The following is a 21,765-nucleotide window of genomic DNA, read 5'->3' on the forward strand; positions in this document are numbered from 1 at the left end:
AGGGGACCCATAAATGTTAACTGCCATTTCAGGGCAGCACACATCCATAACTTTCTCTTCCTACCTTATCAATCCTTTTTTTAAAGTATTTTTTTAGTTGTTGATGGATCTTTATTTTATTTTATTTTTTATGTGGTGCTGAGGATCAATTCAGCACCTCACATATGCTAGGTGAGCGCTCTACCACTGAGCCACAACCCCACCCCAATTGTCAGCCCTTTTTAAGGCTTCTTTGTCATCATGTTGGGACCACTGAGGATGCTTTGGACTTCAAGTTATGGAACTTGCTGGCTCAATTCTCTCACAAGAGTCCCATTATAGGGTATCCAGAGTTTGTTAATCTGGGAGGCTCAGTGATGAACCTGCCACCTCTGTGAGTGACTTGTTCCCCCTGCCTGCCTCATGGTTGCAAAATGGCTACCACTGCTATAACCTCCCACCTTTTCCCTTATGTCCATTTGAATGATTATAGAAATCTCTCCCTGCAAAAGATCCCTCACACAACTACATTGCATACCTGCACCTAAACCAACTGAAGTGCCCAGGAATAACTCACCATTACATTGAGGTGTGCAGGAGTTAACTACCCACCAAAGTTAAGTGTTTCTCTAGAATGGGAAAAGTAGGGTCAGTAGTCAGGAAGACCACTGCAACATCTGCTGTATCCTTTTGTTCCTAGCACTGACTGTTCCGTCATCCATTTCCATTCTTACCCTTGATGACCTCTTCCAGCCTTGGAGTTACAGGCACCACCTCCATGACACTGACTAACAACAACTTGTGAATCCCTTCAAGCCTGGCTTATTACTCTGTTCCAAGCTAGTCTTTCTCAAAGCCTGCTCCATATCTGCATTTCCATCACCAACAGACATTTCCCAGTCACCATGCCAGGAATGAGCTCAAGATTTTCTGAAAATCTCATCTTTGCCTGATATTCCCCACCTTAATAAATGGGCTATCTAGCTCTTTCTCCACTTCTACGTGTACCCGTTGGTAAATAACTCACTGTGGTCCTTTTAAAACACATCAACAGCCGGGTGTGGTGGTACACACCTGTAATCCAAGTGGCTCAGAGGTTGAGGCAGGAGGATCAAAAGTTCAAAGTCAGCCTCAACAACTTAGTGAGGCCCTAAGCAACTTAGTGAGACCCTATCTCAAAAAAAAAAAAAAAATTAAAGAAGGGCTAGAGATGTTGCTCGGTGGTTAAGTGCCCCTGGATTCAATCCCTGGTAACAAACAGCAACAACAACAAAACATATCAACAGGTTCCCTAAGACTCTTCCCTTCAAGAAAAGGTAGAATCTTTATTTCACCTTAAAAATGGGCTGGACTTAGCTGGACACAGCAGCATATGTCTAGTTACTCACAGAAGGTTGAAGCAGGAGGATCATTTGAGCCCAGGAGTTCAAGACCAGCCTGGGCAACACAGTGAGACTCCATTAAAAAAAAAAAAAAAAAAAAAAAAAAAAAAACAAACAAACCAACAACAACAACAACAACAAAACGGGTTGGGGTTGCACACCTGCAATCCCAGTGGTTCAGTAAGTTGAAGCAGGAGGATCACAAAGTTCAGGCCAGCCTTGGCAACTCAGTGAGACCCTACCTCAAAATAAAAATAAAAAGGGCTAAATAGGTCAATGATACAGCACCCCTGGGTTCAGTCCTCGGTACCAAAAAGCAAAACAAAACTAAAGAGGAAAAATGGGTTGAACTACTTCTAGTCAAATAGAATGCAGCAGAAATGGCATTGTATGATTTTTGAAGCCAGAATTCCTGTTCTCTTTCTCCTCTCCCCTCCCTCCCTCCCCTCCCCTCCCCTCCCCTCCCCTTCCCTCCTCTTACTTTCCCTTCCTTTCCTTCCCTTCCCTTCCCTTCCCTTCTTTCTGTCTGATATTGGAATGCTTGCTTTTCACACCCAGCCACTATGTTGTAAGGAAAAACAAAAAGACAACATGCATGTGTTTTAGCCAGCAGCTTCAGTGAAGTACCAACCTGTAACCAGCATTTATCACCTACAAGTGAATGAGAAAGTCCTGGAGATGAATTGGGTTCCAGCCACCATCAGATTACTGCTACATGACATGCCAGAAGTGAGAATCACCTGAGTTCAGTCAAGTTCCTATTAGAGGAAATAGTAATAAATGCTCATGAATGTTTTTACTGCACTCATTTGGAGGTTGTCTATTAGGTAGCTATAGAGAACCAGAACGAAGTATTGGTACTAGAAGCAGGGTGTTATAGTTTAGATATGAGGTGTCCCCCAAAGTTCCTGTTAATGTAAGAATATTCAGAAATGAAATTACTGGATTGTGAGAGCTTTAACCTAATCATTCTGACCTAGTTTGAATGGATCGACTTGGTGGTAACTGCAGGCAGGTGGGGCATGGCTGGAGAATGTGGGTCACTAGGAGTGTGTGTCATGGGAGGGTACATCTTTCTTGCAGCCCCTTTGCTTCTCCCGCTGCCTGCTTCCTGACACCATCATGAGCTGAGCAGCTTTCCTCTGCTGAGCTCTTTCCTCATGATGTGTTGTTTCATCTTGGGCCCAGAGCAATGGAGTTAACGATCTAGGAACTGAGACCTCTGAAACTGTAAGCCCCAAATAAACTTTTCCTCCACTAAGTTGTTCTTGTCAGGTATATACAAAAGCTAAATAAAACACAGGGCACAGACAATATAAAACTGAAACATGTGGAATTGACTTGGACAAGGCAGTAGAAGATGGAAAGATTCTGCCAAGGATAACAGTGGACCCTAGAGGAAAGTGAGAAAAACATTATTTGACGATAGAGGAAAGAAGAAACCTGATGTGTCCTGGTAAGGAGGTTTAGCAACACTGTCATCTGCAGTAGAATAGAAAATAGAAATGAGTAAGATGACCTAGGTAAGTAGATACCCAGATAGAAGGTGAAAGGGGCTGCCTGGCTTCTTTCATCTACCTATAATAAAGAAGAGGAGCCAGTTGTGGAGGCAACCTAGTCCCAGTTACTCTGGAAACTGAGGTAGAAGAATCACTTGAGCTCAAGAGTTCAAGATCAGCCTGGGTAACATAGAGAGAGAGAGAGAGAGAGAGAGAAAGAGAGAGAGAGAGAGAGAGAGAGAGAGAGAGAGAGAGAGAGAGAGAGAGAGAGAGAGAGAGACTGAGCTAAAGAATTTACCGTTAGGGGCTGCAGTTATAGTTCTGTGGCACAGCACTTGCCTAGCATGTGTGAGGTACTGGGTTTGATCCTCAAAACTATGTAAAAAATAAATTAATTAATAAAATTATTGTGTTCATCTATAACTGAAAAACTTTTAATTATTTAAAAAAAAGAATGAACTGTTAAATATGAAGAATCCAGCTTATATAGTTGAACAGTGTATTACCATAGGAACCAGCAGGTTCATTCATGGGTATTTACCCTAGAGAAATGAAAACTTCTGCTCACATGAAATGTTGTCTTATGAATGTTTAGAGCAGCTCTACTCATCATGACCAATGGTTGGAAATCACCCAATGTCTATCTCTTAGCAAGTGAATAAGCATACTGTGGTAATACACTCCAATGGTTACTACTCAGGAATATATAGGAAGGGATTCTTGGGGAGCTGAAAGTGGCAGGAATACACACAATATGGATGAATCTCAAAGGCATCACACTGATTAAAAAAAAACAGTCATCAAAGATTACACATTCTACGTGATTTAATTTATATGAAACTTTGAAAAAGGCAATATTATAGTAATGGATCACAAATCAGTGGTTAGGGTGGGAGAAGGTTAGGGGACTTTTTTGGATGAGAGAATTGTTCTGTGTCCTAATGGTGGCCAGGGTTTCATTAATATATACATGTGTTAAGATGTACAGAATTGTACATCAAAAAAGGATCACATATTATTGTATGTTAATTTATAATTAAAATAAACCAGACCGGGTATCTAGCTTAGTGGCATGTGTCCTTGGTTCAATCCCCAGCACAGGAAAGAAGAAAGAAGAAATATTTTTCAAAATGAGTTTCAGGGCAAAGATCAAGTCCAGAATGCTGCATGAAACTATAGGCTAAAGACAAAGCCAAGAATGTGGTTATAAATCCTTTTGTTAAGAACTAAGAAGGAAACTATCACGGGCTGCTCCTTGCAAACTGAACAGATGATCAGGCTCTGGGACTCCAAAGGTGTGGAGTTCATGAGAAACCCAAGAATATGATCCTCCCACAGGCACTGGCATTCCAGATCCAAGGGAAGGACATAAAGACATGCAACCTCTTATTGGAAAGTCCAGCAGGCACAGTGGTGTATGCCTATAATGCCAGTGACTTGGGAGGCTGAGGAGTGGCTTGGGAGGCTGAGATGGTAGGATGGCAAATTTAAAGACATCCTAGGCAATTTAGTAAGACCCTGTTTCAAAATAAAATAAAAGGACTAGGAATATAACTCAATGTAGAGCACTTACCTAGCATGTGCAAGGCCTGGGTTCAATTCCTAGTACTGTGTGTGTGTGTGTGTGTGTGTGTGTGTGTGTGTGTACTGAATAAATGAAAAGAGTTTCAGTGACCTGTGGAACTCTGAGATAGTTCATAAGATCTACTGTGTGTGTTACTGGAATCCCAAAGAAATGGAGAGGGATTATAGGGACAAATATTAAGATTTTTTTTTGTTTTTTCTTTTTGTGTTTTGCAGCGTGAGGAATGGAACCTAGGGCTTTGCTTATACTAGGCAAGCATACTACCACTGATCTACATCCCAACCCCATATTCATATGGGGTTTTTTATTGCTCTGTAACAAATTGTCATAAAACAATAGACTTACATAGTTCTGTAGGTTAGAAGTCTGACTTAGGTGAATTAAGGTGTCAACAGGACTACTTTTCTTTCTGAAGGCTCTGTGAAATAATCTGGTTCTCTGCCCTTTTCATCTTTTAGTGGCTACCCACCTTCCTTGACCTGTGTCCTCCATCCATCATCAAATTCAGCAATATTGGGGATGAGTCCTTCTCACAATTGTCTCATTCTGACCCTTCCTGTCCCCTCTTCTACTTTTAAGGGTCATTATAATTACATTGGACCCACTGGGATAATTCAGGAATAAGTTCTATCTCAAAGTTCTTAATCACGTTTGCACACTTTCTTTTGCCATGTAAGGTAACATTTACAGGACTAAGGAATTATGATATAAAGACATATTTTCTTTCTTTCTTTTTCTGTACCAGGGATTGAACCCAGGGATTCTTAACCACTGAGCCACATCCCCAGCTCTTTTTATCTTTTATTTTGAGACAGGGTCTTGCTAAGTTCTTAGGGCCTTGCTAAGTTGTTGAGGTTGGCTTTAAACTTGTAATCCTTCTGCCTCAGCCTCCCGAGATGCTGGAATCATAGACATGTGCCATGGTGCCCAGAGATAAAGACATCTTTGAAAGGCTTCTTGTTCTGCCTATCACAGGGAAGAAAAAATATTTGAAGAAATAATGGTCTAAATACTTTCAAATTTAATGAAACAATAAATTTATAGATTCATCAGTGTCAGTTCACTTTGAACAGGATAACCTCCCCCCAAAAAAGTGTTATACCAAAGCTGGACACAGTGATGCATGCCTGTAATCTTAGTTACTCAGGAGGTTGAGGCAGGAGGATTGAAAGTTCAAGGGCAACCTGGACAACTTAGGGAGACACTGTCTCAAAATTTTAAAAAAGGGAAAAAGAAGAAAAGAAGTAAGGAAAGAAGGAAAAGAAAAAGAACCCTCTGCACACACACATCCAAAGACTGAAGATAAAGAGCAAATATTTACAACAACCAAGAAAAAGGGTACATTCATACAGGGAAAGGATACAAATGTTATCTGACTTTTCATCAGAAATGATTTAGGACAATCGACAGTGGAACAGCATCTTTAATGTACTAGAAGAGAAGGGAGACTCACATACCCAAGATTCTAAAACTTACAAAAAATATCCTTCCAGGGTAAAGGATATGGCTCACTGGTAGAATGTTTACCTGGCATGCACGAAGATAACCTGTTATTAAATAGTCCTGTGTTTCAGGAAATACTAAAATAAGGTCTTCGGGCTGAAGGGAAATGATAATAGATAGAAACTCAGTTCTCCACAAAGGAGAGGATCAAGAGATGCTGAATATGTGGGTATGCATAAAAATATATAAAACAAAGTTATGATATTTCATCTTTGTGTTAACAATATGGCCACCCTCAAAAGACAAGGGATATGGAGCAGTAAATAGATCTCAGTGATCTTACATTTTACATGAAATGATACAATATTAACTATAAGTGGACTGCAAAATATTAAGGTGAGCAGGACCTAGTAGTACACACCTGTAACATCAGCCATTTGGGAGGCTGAGGCAAGAAGATTGCAAATTTGAGACGAGCCTCAGGAACTTAACAAGACATTGTCCCAACAACAACAACAACAACAACAACAGCAACAAAAGGGGTTACCAGAAGTGAAGCTCAGTGGTAAAGTATCGCTGGGTTTAATCCCTAGTACTACCAAAAAAGAGACTGTAAAAAGTGGTTATAAAATTAATGATATAGGTTCCATGCTAATATGCAAGTAAATAAGGTGGATTTTTTTTAGAAAGGAGGAAATAACAGAATATTTGTCTATAAAACATAAAACAGACAATAGCGAAAATTAATAAAGTCAAATACATAGTTCTTTGAAAAGATTAGCAAAATTTATAAATTAGGCTAAATATAAAAACTAACAAATTACTAATGTCAGGAATGAATGAGGAATACAACTACAGATCTTGCTGACATTAAAAGAATGAGGGTAGGGCAAGGTGATACTCGCATATAATCCCAGCTACTTGGGAGACTGAGGTAGGAGGATTGAAAGTTGGAGGCCAGGTTGTGCAATTTAGCAAGACCATCTCTCTCACACACAAAAAAGAAATAAAAAGAAAAAAAAGAAAAGGGTAAAGATAATGAAAAGTACTCTGAATAATTTTTAATCAAAAATTATTTTCAAGTTGGACACAGTGGTGCATGCCTGTAATCCTAGGTACTTGGGAGACTAAAGCAGGAGGATTGAAAGTTGGAGGCCAGGTTGTGCAATTTAGAGAAACCCTGTCTTAAAATAAAAAAAATTAAAAGGGCCAGGGATGCTGTTCAATGGTAGAGTGCCCCTGGATTCAATCTCTAGTACTACAAAAACAAACAAACAAAAAATTATACTTTATGGTTTCAACTCTTCCCAGTATCACCACAGGCTGGAGACCAAGCTTTTAACACAAGGACCTTTGTTGGACACTAATTTAACTATAGCAAGAACTTTTATATTTTTTCTTTATTGCACTGACTTGGATTTCTAGGATAACATTAAATAGAAGTAGTACAGACATCCTTGCCTTACTCTTTTTTTTTTAGTGGGGGTGGGGGTGGTACTTGGGGATTGAACTCAGGGGCACTTAACCAGGCCTAGTTTGTATTTTATTTAGAGACAGGGTTTCATTGAGTTGCTTAGCACCTCACTTTTGCTGAGGCTGGCTTTGAACTCATGATCTCCCTGCCTCAGCCTCTGGAGCCACTGGGATTACAGGCATGTGCCACCAAACCTGGCTCCTCACCTTACTCTTGATTTTTGGGAGAAAATGTTCAATATTTGGCCATATTAACCATAGGTTAATTCTAGGTTATTAATAAAACTGTTTATTCTATCTAACTCACAGTACTGGGGATTGATTCCAGGGCCTTGTGTGTGTATTTGTATACGTGTGTGTGCATGCATATGTATATGTGTATATAATTATATATATATATATGTAATTTTTCACCCAGTTATGGTGCATTCCTGTAAGGAATGAGGCAGGAGAATCAACATCATAAGTTTGAGGATGGCCTCAGCAAGTTAGTAAGAACCTGTTTCAAAATTGAAAAATAGGGCTGGGGATGTTGCTCAGTGATAGTGTTTGCCTAGCATGTGTGAGGACTCAGTCCTGGCACTACAAAAATTATTTTCATTGTAGTGATGATTTAATGGCTATATATATATGACAAAACTCATCAAAGTGGGGGTGGGGAGATAGCTCAGTCGGTAGAGTGCTTGCCTTGCAAGCATAAGGCCCTGGGTTCAAGCCCCAGTACCACCTCCCCCCCCCAAAAAAAAAAAAAAACTCATCAAAGTGTGTACTTTATTTAATTTTTGGTACCAGGAATTAAACCCAGGATGCTAAACCACTATAGCCACATCCCCAGCCCTTTTTATTTTTTATTTTGAGACAGAGTCTAAGTTGCTCAGTTTTTGAGGTTGGCTTTGAATTTGTGATCCTCCTGCCTCAGTCTTTGGAGCTACTAGTATTATAGGCATGTGCCACCACACCCAGCTTCAAACTTTGTATTTTAAAAGTATGCAGTTTATAGTATTCATTATGCCTTAGTAAAGTTGCAAAAAAATTCCAGGATGTAGCTCAGTAGTAGAACAATTGCCTAGCCCACATGAGGCACTGGGTTCAATATCAACACCACACACACAAACACACATGCACACGTGCACACACACACAAGTGGGTCATCACAAGTGGGGCTGGTCTTTATTGATTGTCTTTCTTCTTACACATGGATCAGGTTTCCTGTTTCTTTGTATGCCTAGTAATTTTGAATTCTGGATATTGCAGATAATCTGTTATAGACACTAATTGTTTCTGTTATGTTGCTCTGAAGAATGTTGAAATGTTTTGTTTTAGCAGGCTCTTAACTCTACTGAACTCAACATCTAAATTTGGCACCTGTGTAGTACAAGGAAACTGCAATCTCTATTCAGATATTTTAGCCTCACATGGGTTACTTGGAATTTGCTTTGTATATGCAGAGTTCAAGGGGTTCCTAAAGATTCTGGTAAAGTTTATATGCAGAATGTGGGAACTGCCCTTTCTGAATCTCTTTCTGAGATTTACCCTTCACTTTTTAGATGCCATTGTTGTCCTAAGGTCCATCTAAGTCAACTACCTCTTTGAACCTGTAATATTCAGTTTCTTTCTAATTTCTAGCTATCTCTTTCTGGTTACTTCTCTTAGGTAAAAATCTGTAAAAAAAAAAAAAAATGGAAACTCACCATCTCCTTCTCCCATATGTAGATTCCTTTTCGATTTCTGCATTCTCACTGTCCAGTGTTTTCAGATAATTGTTATATTAGTCTGTTTTCAATACTATAATAAAATTAAAAAACTGAGATGGGCTACTTTATAAATAAAAGAGGCTCTTTAAGCGTATAGTTCAAGGGCATGACATCAGCCTTGGTGTGGCTCTGGTGAGGACCTCATGGTAGAAAGCATCATGCCAACAAGAGCACATGTGGAATAAAGAGATCATGTCTCAAAATAGGGAACCAGAGAGGCTAGAGTTCCACAGTGTCTTCCTAGGGCTTGGGTCCAATATCTGATAGTACTCTCAATAGGCTCTACATCTTAAAGGTTCCAGGATACTCCTATACTGCCGAACTGGGGACTAAATTTCCAATACATGAAACCTTAGGTGACAAATCACATTCAAACTAAAGCAGTTATTTTTTAAACTATCTTGTTCAGAGTTCATTATTGTTATCCATAAGATTACCATAAGATAAGTGACTCCACTACTACCAGAAGCAGAACTCTGCTCACCCTTTCTAATTGTTTTTTTAGGCTTATCTAAGTTGCTAGGAATACTAGATTCTTTAAACCATCACCCCAGATCCTGTAGGCAGGACCTCCTTGGCTGACATTCTTTCTTCCACTAAATAAAATAATGATTCCCACCTGGCCCTGGTCAGTTACATGCTGACACCCGGCCTCTACTCCTCTAAGAGTACATTTGTTCCATTCCTTTATCTTAGCTTCTGATTTTTCTGGCAGTTCTTGGCTTGTGGATATATCACTCCAATCTCTGCCTCTGTCATTCTACAGTGTTCTCCCTGTGTGTCTGTAATCACATTCTCCTTTTTGTCTCTCTCTTCTTATAAGGATATCAGTCATATTGGATTAAGGACTCACCCTATTTCAGTAGGACTTCATCTCAATTTGCATCTTAATTACATCTGCAAAGACCCTATTTCCAAATAAATTTACATTCACAGATCCCAAGGAAAAATACTTCAACATACTTCTTTGGGGGACATAACAGAAATATAAGGGGACTAAGCAAGCTGGTTTGCCTGGCACTCTCCTGGTTTTAGTACTAAAAATCTTGCCTTTCAGGAAAATGTCTTCATCCCAGGAAAGCTGAGAGAGTTGGTCAGTCCAAAAGCAGAAGAGGACCGGGTGGTAGGATGGAGAATGCTAAGCAGAAGGCAGTCTCAGTGGGAGGCCGGTTTCCATATAATTCCACACAGGAGCGCTGGGGCAGACACAGAGAGCTTCATTAATGTGAACCAACTTGAGATCAGCCTTTTGAGGATCATGCCATCATGGCCAGAATTCTGTCTCAGGTTTGTAGGGATGCTGTGTTGGTGGCTCCCATTCACCCCACCCCACCACACCCCATAATGCTTCCAGATGGGGTCAGCTGTGAGCTGTCAGCTGCTAACTCTCAGAGGCTGGAGGCCCACTGAAGTAAATCTGGGCAGAACATGTACACACTCATCCATTTCTTTCTTTCTATAAATGGCCCACCTTTCCATCTACTCACTTGGGCAAATGCACACCTAGACTCAGGTTCACCTTGGTTAAGTACAAACCTGTCCATCCAGGGCCCACTGATCCACCTCCATATCTTAGAAGAAACTTAACTATCCTAAGAACTGCTTAAGCCTCACATCTGTGAGGTCATACCTGATTCTTCTCCAATCTCTCTGCTTTCCCTTCAACTTTTCCTGGCCCCCATTTTTCCTCTGTGCTGCTGTTGTCTTAGTGCCATTTGAAGGTGTCTCTGATATGATTCCTGCATTGGCTTTCTAGCCTACTTCCAGCCATTTTTCTCTCTTGACTGCCCCCACCCCCAAGGTAAGCCTCCCCAGAGAGGCTGGTACACTGATCTCTGAAAATGCATATCCAATTCTAATGTTCCCTTTCTTCAAACACCCAGGATAAATGGTCCTATTAAACACTGCCATCTTCCCTCTATCAGCCCCCATCAGTCATTCCCTCCTCACTTTTCAGTTGCCCAAGTCCCAGTCAGTTCCTCCAATGACTGAGCTCTCACCCAATTTGAGTCTGTGAAGCAAAATCCTGGGACTCCAGGGGCCTCTATAGAGGAGTTTTCCAGGTTCACCCCACCTGCTCTCCCCTCCCCTCTGCTGCACACTCTTCAGAGACAATCCTAGCTGCTCCTGGAGGCCATCATTTCTTTTGACAGATTGAAGAACAGCCATGGCTGTTTCCAAGACTGGTCCAAGAGGTCTTTGCCAAAAGAGAGGGGCAGATGAGGGGATGCAGCCCTCCAGGTGGCGGTGGGAGGAATGGGGGAAGATTCAGGGGTCACAGAGGAATGGGTCTTTGGGTGGGCACTGATAGACATCTGGCTTTGGACTGTCAGAGGCTGAGAGGACTGGGCAGGTGTAACCAGGGTCCCTCAAGTGCAAAGCTGAAGCTGGGGGGTGGACCCTCTACATCTGAACCAGGGGGTATTAAGCAGCCAAAAGGTAGGCAGACAGGGCAGAGATGGTGGGGAGAGGGTCTGAGGAACCGCTCAGAGCTGGGGAAGGCGGATTGGGGATGAAGTGGGAAGCCGGGGTGTGGGACCGGTTCTGCTACCTCCCTTTCCTGAGCCCGGTCACCCCCTACCCCTTTCCTGTCTCCACTCGCGGCCGCGCGGGCTAGGCCATCAGGATTCCCCTGATTGCTTTCTTTCATGCTGGTGCCTTTTTCTGCAGCAAACGCCCGCTAATGCCTCCTTTATCACGGAATTAGGGGATTTAGGACCGATCGCACAAAGGGGCCCTCGATAGAGGCCGTAATCAAATGCCAATCGACCAGATCTCGGGCGGGCGGGGGAAGAAAGCGAGCGCCGCGGATTAGCGCGGGTCCGCGGCCAGGCCCGGCGGAGATAGCATCGGGGCGGCCATGCGGCCCCGGGGCTGAAGCCGCCGGGAGGGCTGGTCGCAGCCGCAGAGAAAGACCGGCTTAGCTCCTCGCGCCGGGGATTCTGAAACCATTAGGGGGGATTAACACCCGGGTTAATCTGCTTTGGCCGCTCAATTGTCAGCAGTGAACGCGCCCGGCGGAAAACGGCTGGGTTGGAGAGACCTCGGTCTCACTAACTGGCAGGTCTCAGTTTCCCCAGCTGTCACCTGGTCAAGGCGGGTCCTGGGGCCAAGAGGGAAGGATGTGCATCTTGGTAGATCGGGCTTGATGTGTGTAACTGTGCAGCTTGTGAGTGTGGAGCCTGGCCCTTGGCACACTGCCACTACCAGCCTTCCTGGCTCATCAGAGAACACTGTCCCTGCCTTTCCTGTCCCAGACTAACAGAAGGACATTCCCCACCCCTCTGATTCCACATCTGAGTTCTGATTGTCAGTTGTGGCTTGGGTTCCTCAGGCGAGTACATACCCCTGCCCATTGTGGGTGGCCAGGAAATAGGTTGCAGACTGGGTGGATGCAACAGAGACAAGCTGCCACTTGCAGTACCCTCATTCCTTGAGATCCCTTTCTTGGTACGATGCTCTCTGGGGCATTTGTTGACCTACTCACTGACAGGACTTATGTGATACCACCAGCTGACTCCTCCAGCTCTTCAGTTCCCTCCCTCTAGGTGGGCCAGGCTGCAGTTGTGCCGGCTTGTGATTCCATAGGTCTCAGAGAGGCCCTTTGTTTCTGCCTGGGTTTTCTTGTCTGAGCAACTGGAGTTAGTTCAGAAGAGGAAGGGCCCACCCAGGATGAACCAGTGTCCAACGGTGTGGTTTGCACTCACTGCTGCCTATAGGCAGCGACAACCCTCATGCTCCCTCCTGCTGTTACAGACAGACACCCAAATTCGGGGACTCAGAAAGGTATCTATACACCTGGCCTCTTCCATGGTGAGGTGGTCAAAGCCACCGTGTCTTATGTAAGTCCATAGGTGGTAGCAGAGAGCTGGAATGGATTGGCCAGGTAGGCAGTCTGTGGAGAGGCTGCACTGGAGAGGCTAGTGGGGTCCTCTCGGTGCCCAAACTGGTGCCTTATCCTTTTCTGTGGCTGACACCAGCAGCACTGAACCAAAAAGAAATAGAGGGAGGAAAAGACACGGTGTAAGTCCTTCCTTCATTTAGTAGTGACTAGTGACTCTCCGGCCCAGGACCTGTGGAAGGGGTAGAGAGGAGCCCCCCAGGCTCCAGGCTTCGCAGTCTGGGAGCTTCGATCTGAGAGCCCAAGAAAATAACCAGGTGAGGGGGCAGTTCGGGACAAAGCAACAGGCTCCATATCGGTGCATAGGTCAGACAGGACCTGAAAAGCAGTGAGAACTATAGGGCAAAGGTGGAGGGTACGAGCGTTCCAGGAGGGTGGGGATATGGCACACTTGCCTACTATGCGCAAGGCCCTGAGTTCAACCTACATCGCCGGGGTGGGGAAAAAGTGGTTCAGCGAAAGGAAATCGTAGCGATCTGGGGGTGTGTAAAGAGCAGGACGCCCCGGAATAAGTCCAGCCCTAGGAAACGGGGGCATCTTCAGGCAGTGGAAGTGGCGGGTGGGGCGGTAGGCGGGGAGTGTCCCCCCAAACTGGTGTATCAAGACGGCTCTCGGCAACCTCCAAAGAGAACAGCCGGGCCTACTGGGAGGCGCCATCATAGAATCCAGGAAAGTGAACGGCATTGACTAAACCGGCCGAGTGTTGGGGGACTGCGGGCGAAGTCGGGGAACTCGCAAGGAAATATCTACGAACCACAAGGGGCCTCCACGCAGCCCAGCCTTGGACAGAGCAGGCTGAGACCCCGGGCTGTAGGGTAGGAACAGATAAGTTCCAGCACCCGGGACGACCGGGAGAATACAGACGGGACCCTAGGCGGCCGGGCGCGTCCTCGTGACGCCATCAGCGTGTCCGGTCCTGACTTCCGCCGACTTGTCCCGGTCCTCTCGGGATGCGATCTGCCTCTGCCGCTGTACCCTACCTTCTTTGCAAGCACCCAAGATTAAGAAAACCCTATTCCTCCTTCAGAAAATGGGTCCCGGGCAGTCATCTCCTGGTGCCTTCTGCGATCATGGTTCCCGGTCTACGGACTTCTATGGCCCGGTGCTAAGGGAGGCCCCGCTGGTCCGCGGCCATGTTACTCGCCCTTCACTAGAAGCGAGATTTCCCACAGACCCTCCCCTGGGCTTTGGTCTGTTCCACAGGATAAGACTAGATCACGGACATATTTATCTTCATCGTGTGTGTGAGAGAGAGAGGTGGGGGAGAGAAAGAGACAAAGAAAAGAGGGGGAGAGAGCGAGAGAAAGAGAGAGAGAGAAAAGAGGGGCAGGGGGCCCTGGTGGGCGGCCAGGCTGTCTTGCAGCCTGGGTAGAGAATCTGGGCGGCCCCAGACTGGTTAGCTCCTAACATACCAGCGCCCGGTGAGCGTCAGGAAGCAGCACTGCTCTGCGGGCTAGTCAGCCACTGCCACGGTGTACATTCTGGCAGAGTGGGGAGCAGAAGGGGTGAGATGGTGTATGCCTGACATCACTTCTGGAGATGACACCCGTGGCCAAGCGGGGTTTCCCAGGTTAGGCCTGACCAGTGTAGGATAAATAAAAACAGGTGGTAGGTGGGTGTGGGCAACCTGACAGTGTAAGTGTAATAAGGGCCATGTTGGAAGGGGTCAGGAGTTGGGGCTCCACACAACCTAAGCAGAGAGGAAGCTGCTCTTGGGGATATTTGCCAGGCAGGCTTAGGAGGAGGGTAGCTCCAGGGCCAAGTTTATCTAAGCTCCCCAATGCTTCCTGTGATTCTCCATCGTGCTTCAGGTCAGTCATCCTGTGCCTGCATTGCCATCCCTTGTCCCAGATGTGCCCAGTTCCTAATCCCAGATCCTGAGAAGGGCAGGAGTTCCTAAGACCCCTATCCAGGGAAATTGAAAATACAAAAAGCCAGTGAGGAAAGTACTACTCACATCCTCAACTAAGACTGTGTTAGTTATGAGCACTGGAAGGATACAACACCCAAGCCAGACTTCTAAAAGGAATTGCCTAAAAGGAGACAGTCCTACAGCTCAGTGGTTGAGTTTGTGGGGGAATTCCTGGGTTTGGTTACCAGAACTTAAAACAAAAACAAAAACAAACAAACAAACAAACAAACAAAAAAAAAACTGGAAAGAGACTGTTTTTCAGGAGCAACTGGTTTTTTTGGGGGTACTAAGCTCTGTCATTCATCACCTGCAGAGGGACATGGAAAAGTCCAGGGTGTACTTGTGCAGAAGAGTTTCAAGGATTGTGGGGTGAGACTAGATGAAGGGCAGCCTGAGAACCTCAGCTTCGAGGTGGCAGGACACCTGTCTGCAGCCCCAGGCAGTGAAGACAGGGCTAGTTTGGCCAAACCCTCCCCAGGTGTGATCACCACCTCCCTTTCTGTTCTCTGACCCTTGCCTCTGAAGCCATTGTTCCTCCTGGGTACAGTCGATGAGGACCATAGGTGGTAGCCTGTGCCAGGAGGTAGAGACTGCCTGAGGTTGACTACAGCTTCTAGCTGGTCCTTGTGGGTGAAGCATGGTGACCTGGAGTCTCCAGATGCACCTATGGTGCACACACCCAGCCATCTCCTGGGGTTCTCTCAACACTGACCTTGCATCCCTGTTGGTGAGGGGAGGTAGAGCCCCAGAATAGAAATGGAGCCTGTTCTGCTTCCACATTAGCTCAAACACCTGCCCATATCTTTGTTCCTTGTTCCCACTGCTGCAAGGGCAAATGATGGTTCCAGCCCAGTGCTTCAGTATGCATTAGTTTACTGCCATCCACCTCCTTTTCTGCAGCCTTGAGGTCCTAGTTAAATGCAATTGGCTCCCTGCCTGGCTCTACAGCCACTTTTGGTCTGTTCATTTTCCTCAGCCCAGATGTGCCACCAACGCTTTTTAAAGGCTGCCTCCTTCAGGTGATTTATGTTGCAGCCTAGTGTGGGTTCCACCAGGACAGCTATCTCCTTCTTTGGCTGAGGGACTCAGCCCAAGTCCTGTAAACAGTTATGGCTTGGCTACCTGATGTCCACACTGTGCTGTGAGGTACAAGCAAAGGATCCTGGGGAGTGCAGGGTCCCTTTCCCTCCTGGAAGAGAGGAATGGGAGCCAGGCTGCTCCTTGGGACAGTCTCAGGGAGGATATAGACCCATGCCATCCTACACCCTGCTCTCCAGTCCTTTCTGTGAGGGGATGGGGACAAGACCCCTGCAGGTGTGTATTGAGTGGCTGGTATCTCTAAAGGCCAGTATGTGGGGCGTTGGGTCCACTCTGGACAGCTACTGGGGAGACTGCCAACAACTTTCTGCAACTTCAAGAAGCACGCTACCCTGTGTGAAGACTTACTCCAGGCTAACCGTTGAGCCAAGCATCCCACAGGGATTACATCATTGCAGCCTCAACTCAATGAGTTGGGCTCTTTTGCTGCATCACTTCTCACATCAGGGAATTGAGATTAGGTGACTTTTCCAAGGTCACACAGCGAAGGGGTGGAGGGAGCCAGGGTCTGAGTCTCTGTCCCACTCACTATCCCTACTTCCCAGATGCAGCCTGGGTTCAGTCCCCTGGGGGCCCAATGCCAGACCAGTGCTGCCTCCACCCCTACAGCCAAACCTTTGAGGTTGAGTGGAAGGTGTGGGCTTCAGGGACAGGGAGATTCTTTGTGTGGGACCCCAGCCCTGGTGCTTGCATGCTCTAGTGTGCGTGTGTGTGTGTGGTGGTGGTGGATTTTTGCTTATGCCCTTTCTCCTATGTCCCCAGCAGGTCAAGAAGTCTCCTGTAGCCACTGAAAGCACATGGCCAGCTTAAACTCCACTCAGGCTGAGTAGTGACCTGCCTAAGGTTCTCTCCAAGGGCTTGTGCTCACTCTGTATCTTAAGCCTACACTTGGCCCTCAGATCTGCTTTGGACCCTCTGCACCTTGTCTCTTTCCCTGCCACTTGCATGGCATGGACTCCAGGTAACCAGGGCTGCTTGTATGAGGCCACAGGAACCAGGCATTCTTCCTGCAAAGGTCCCAGGAGTGGGACCTGTGTACAGGGAAGCTCCTGCTGGCAATCACTTGTATATTTTTATGCCATACATTCGCACTCAGGACAGGAAGGTACCTTCTGCCCTTTGTATAGCTGGGAGCACCAGTTGAGCCTGAGTTCCCATGCAAGTCTTCTATGTGGCTCATGGCTATGGAAGGAGAAGCTATGACCATGGGACTCTAGGCTAAGAGCTTGAGTCCTACCTTGGCTTCCATATATGGCAGATACAGGAGGACGATAGCTAGAGAGCCACCTTCCTTTGAAGTTCAAGGGTGTGAGGTGAAGTGCCCAGAAGTCCTTGGCCAGACAGTCCCCAACCCCACTTCTTGCTCCCAGGCAATTGCCCCCCAGTGTAGGGGAAGGAATAAGAAAGGGCCCCTGCTCTGAGTCTCAGAGGAGTAGAGTAGATGCCTCTACCCCATGGTTCAGAATCAAAAGTCCCTTCATGCATGAAGCCCATTTCATAGAGATTGCTTGAGGGAGGTAAGCAGGGACTGCACCACAGACTGAGGGACGGAAGAGCCCAACAACAGGACCTTTTCTTGGGGTGAAGAGCAAAGATGGCTTGAAAACATCCTAGGAGCACTGTCTCCAAGGACCTGTTTATCAACCACCCTAGGGCCTGTGGCACACCTTGCAGCTGATCACAGGCCCTTGCCCATAGGCCATGGAGAAGGTCTGGATGCACCCCAAATCCTTCTTGGTCCCAAGCTGGGTCTCTCAAGGAGCTGAGATTGGCTGCAGCTATCCTGCCCAGAGAAGATGCTGGTCTTCTCTCTACCCTGCTTGTTGTTGTGTCTTAAGGTCTTAAGGTAGGGGTGGGCTGGCCCTCCAGGGGGGCTTGACCATTACTGCTTCCAACCCAAACATGGGACCAGAGAGGGATGGACGCAGGGACAGGAGACTGCGACAGGATCCGGTTTATTCTGCCTTGGCAGGGTGGTCCTGAGAGTGGCGGCTGCCACCCTGTCCCGGGTGGAGGGAGGGCCCGAGGGCCAGTTAAGGCCAATGGCGGGAGAAGCAGGGGGCGCACAGCCCCTGGAATGCAGTGAGGCCAGGCCGAGGCCCGGAGGCAGCTGTGGTAGGCCTGGGCAGGGTGCCCCTGCCGCCCAGGGTGGAAGGCATCGGACTGGGACAGGGCCATGGCCTATAGGACTGTGGACCCAAGCCACAAGAGCACCCTGGGAATCAGGTGCAGGGTCACATGACACAAAACATGAAACACAGGCACAGAGCTCACAAGCAAGCACATGGACGAGTGGGCACAGATTCACAGGCCAGAGGGACACACAACTGTGGCCAAGCTGGACACGAACACAATGGTAGTGTCACATATAGACCAGGGAGACATGGCACTATGGAATACATGATTGCCACAATGAATGAACCAGGCCAAGCAGCTCAAGGGAAGAGGGAAACGGGCCTTTTGGCACGACTGCACTGGAATCATGTGAGACATGGTTGGCGGGGGCTGGTCTGGAGGTACCTAGGGCAGCACCCCCCCACCTTGGGTTAGTCTGTCTTCCACACTTTGTTGAGCAGCTTTACCACCTCATCGTAGATGATAAACACGATGGCCACATCCAGGCAGACCCGGCCCAGGCGGGGGACAGTGCCCTTGTAGAAACTGGGTGAAGGAGGGGATATGAGTAAGTCAAGGAGGGAGGAGCAGAAGGACAGAGTCCCTTCAGAGAGCAGCCCCCAGATCCCTGCTGGATGTTGAATAGAGGCCTAAAGGGGGACAGCCTGGGACAGGAGGGTAGAAAACCAGAGAGGATCTGGGTGGGGACAACAGCCCTGCCCCTCTTCTACTTACGCTTTGAGCCCCTCCTTCCTGAGGATCTGCAAGCCACAGTCCCACGTGTTTCGGTATTTGTGTGCCTCCAGGCCCTACAGGATACCAGCATGCCAGAGTGCTCAGCAGCTACCCCTGATTGGAGTTCCCCTCCCACACTTCCCAGCACCCCCCACCTGCATCCGGGTCTTGATAACATCCAGAGGCGTGTTTCCGAAGACACTGGCTGCACCGGCAATAGCTCCAAAGACCCCGGTGATCAGTGGGTTCATGGGCTTGTTGGGGTTGTCCCCTGGATGTATGGGGGGTTGTGATTAGTGGGTGCTGGGAGGGTAAAGAGGCTTTGAAGGTGGATAGGGGCCTGAAGCAGGGGATATGAAAGTGCCCCAGCTCCTCACAAGGGCAGCCCAAAGGGAGGCATTAGCTTGCATTATTTGGAGGTGGGGCCTGGGACACAAGACTCACCTGTGTACCAGTTGCGCAGGGAGGTCATCACAAAGAAGCGGATAGCTTGGTTTGAGCCCTGTTTCAGCACAGTGGCAGTGAGGCCCTGGTAGGTCCCCTTCACTCCTGGGGGCAGGCAGTTTAGAGTTACCCTAGGCCTCCCGGGCCTGAGCTAGGGATTAGGATGCCATGTGTAGTGCCAAGGTATAAAGTAGAAATACAGGGCTCTTTTAGCCTAGTGGAGGTTTCTGACCCTCCCAAGTGGCTCACCTTGTTCCCGTACAATCTCCCTAACCCCGTGGAAGAATCCTCTGTACTTGGGGTTGGGGGAGGTCTGGTCATGGATGAACTTCACCTGAGAAAGAGAGAGGCACATGCAAAGGAGCTAGATTTGGTTCTACCACCTAACAAGCACAACTAGCCCTTTCAATATCAGGCCCAGAGACCACCGAGGTCAGGCCAGGGCTGGGAGTGGGGGTGGGGGTGGGGGTGTACCTCTTCACATGCAAGCAGAGCCACCCTAGGCTGTCCTGGACACTAGTACAGAGGCCCCAGGACAAAAGAGAGTCTCTGCAGTTATTTCTGCTACTTCCCAAAGTTTTGGCAGCAAATGTGTATGTGTTCTGTTTATAAAAGTACTTTTTAGAAAGATGTTAGTAATGGTTTTGTCTCCATGATGGACAACCTCCACAGGAGACCCTTCCTGCCAAGCCTCCCCAAGCAGTCCCTGCATGTTCTCCCTCCCTGTTCTGCCCAGCTTCCTTGAGATCTTCCCACCTTGATCTTCCCCCAGGCACAGGCTTAACCAAACTCTGCCATCCCTATGAACCTTTCCCACCTAGACAGTCTCCATGGGGCACATGGCCACCATGGTCTGGGATACTCCAAAAACAGCCCCTTGCCGCCTGTGCGGCGAGCGCGCGCGCGCGCGCGCGCGCACACACACACACACACACACACACACAGCCTCATTTCCATGCCAGGACTTTCCCCACCTTGATGGTCTCCATGGGGCACACGACCACCACAGCCTCGGCCACACCTGCGCCCAGGCCACACAACAGCCCCCGCGTGCTGTCTAGCCGTCCCTGGGCGTCCCGCATGTGATTGCTGAGGAACTCGAACATTCCAAACCTGGGGAAAGGAGGGTGAGAGGTGTCTTCGCTGCTGCTGATGTGGGGGCCTCTCCCAGTCGCCCAACCCAGCCTGACCTCACCTGACGGCCGCCTTGGGGATGGAGCCGTAGAGCAGAGAGCTGAGGCCGCGGTACAGGCCCAGAACGCCATGGCTGCGGACCGTCTGCCGCACGCAGTCCCCTGCACGAGGGGGCGGTCAGGACCCTGCGACCCTCGGCACCCGCCCCGAGCAGCTCGTTGCCTCCCATAGTCCTGCGGCCGCCCCCTCCTCACCGATGCCCCGGTACCGCGGCGGGTGCGAGCGCTCGTCTAGTTGTAGCTGCGTCTTCACGTATTCAGTTGGGAACGTTATACAGATTTCGATGCCGCCGGCCAGGCCGCCTACGGGAGCGGGCAGCCGGGTCCTAAGACGTCTCCCCGGTGGCCCCGGTCGCCCGCCGCTGTTCGGGCCCCTCCCCCGCCCTGGACTTCGCCCGGAGCTGCCGCCAGCCTGTACCGCCCGGAGGCCGAACCTGGCGCACACGCCCCCCACCCCGCTGTCCCGACGAGGCGTGCAGAGATGACACGCGGAGCGAGCCTAAGACGCCAAGAGGGGACCTGGGACACGTCCACCGTTACCGTAATACCCTCGCCCGACCCGGAAGTGAGGCGGGGCCTCCGTGTCCCGGGCCCACCCGGAAGCGGAGCGGGCAGGACGGGGGTCCGCGTCCCGGAGCGGCCCACCTGCCAGGATCGCCTTCCCGGGGTGCGTCAGCTTGGCCTTTCCTGGTGCGGGCGCGGCTGCCGCCAAGGCGCGGGGGGCACGGGGCGCGGCCATGGCGGGCGGGAGGCGGGGCGCCCGGTGTCGGCCACGGGTCCGAGCCTCCAACGCGGGGCACTAGGTCCGCGGAGTCAGCAGCGGCAACCGGTTATGGTCCCGGGGGCGGGGCGGCCGCGTCAGCTCCCGGGCTCCGCCCCGCGTGGCCTGAGCCGGGCCCCGCCCCCGCCCCGCCCCGTGCCGGCCGGGAAACTGAGGCCGGGGCGGGGCGCGCCGAGGCAGGCGTCGGGGCGGGGACCAAACCACAGCCAATGGCGGTTGCCGAGTCTCCGGACAGCCGTGAGCGGCAGGAGAGGGGCGGGGCCTCGTGGAAGCGGTGCTGCGCCCTGACCCGGGAGCAGTGGGTGAAGGTGCAGTTTCTCTGCCTGGAGCAGTGAAGCGCGCGGGGAAGGAGTGGGCCTCGAATTCAACTTCTGCACGAAGCTACAAGGTTCCCCGGAGGTCCCAGAGGAGAGAGGGGCAGATACTACCCTAAGACATGTGTATCCAGCCCCATTCTTGCCGTTTGCGGGC

General features: G+C 48.7%; 1 protein-coding gene across 2 annotated transcripts; it reads right to left on the reverse strand.

Annotated features, from left to right (window-relative positions):
- Positions 1-17,965: 17,965 nt before the first annotated feature.
- Positions 17,966-21,395, reverse strand: Slc25a1 (solute carrier family 25 member 1). 2 transcript variants are annotated; one of them, XM_047560153.1, is made up of 9 exons: positions 21,159-21,395; positions 20,709-20,816; positions 20,516-20,615; positions 20,295-20,433; positions 19,570-19,654; positions 19,321-19,425; positions 19,032-19,147; positions 18,877-18,950; positions 17,966-18,687 (listed from the first exon to the last, which is right to left on the reverse strand). In XM_047560153.1, the coding sequence occupies exons 1-9, from the start codon at positions 21,250-21,252 to the stop codon at positions 18,573-18,575; spliced, it is 936 nt and encodes a 311-aa protein (XP_047416109.1). In that variant the 5' UTR covers positions 21,253-21,395; the 3' UTR covers positions 17,966-18,572. The 2 variants fall into 2 exon arrangements, with proteins under 2 accessions (XP_047416109.1, XP_047416108.1); XM_047560152.1 differs by having other exon boundaries at positions 21,054-21,395.
- Between the last annotated feature and the right edge of the window lie 370 nt (positions 21,396-21,765).

This window comes from Sciurus carolinensis, chromosome 8, assembly GCF_902686445.1.
Source record: "Sciurus carolinensis chromosome 8, mSciCar1.2, whole genome shotgun sequence".
Taxonomy (NCBI): Eukaryota; Metazoa; Chordata; class Mammalia; order Rodentia; family Sciuridae; genus Sciurus; species Sciurus carolinensis.

Bases quoted from the DNA above. Each gene is read 5' to 3' on its own strand.
- Slc25a1 (XM_047560152.1), bottom strand. From the start codon at position 21,252: ATGGCCGCGCCCCGTGCCCCCCGCGCCTTGGCGGCAGCCGCGCCCGCA. The intron at 19,655-20,294 runs GTGGGGAAAGTC...TCTCTTTCTCAG, and splicing joins GCCCCATGGAGACCATCAAG to GTGAAGTTCATCCATGACCA. The intron at 18,688-18,876 runs GTAAGTAGAAGA...TCCTTCACCCAG, and splicing joins AGGAAGGAGGGGCTCAAAGC to TTTCTACAAGGGCACTGTCC.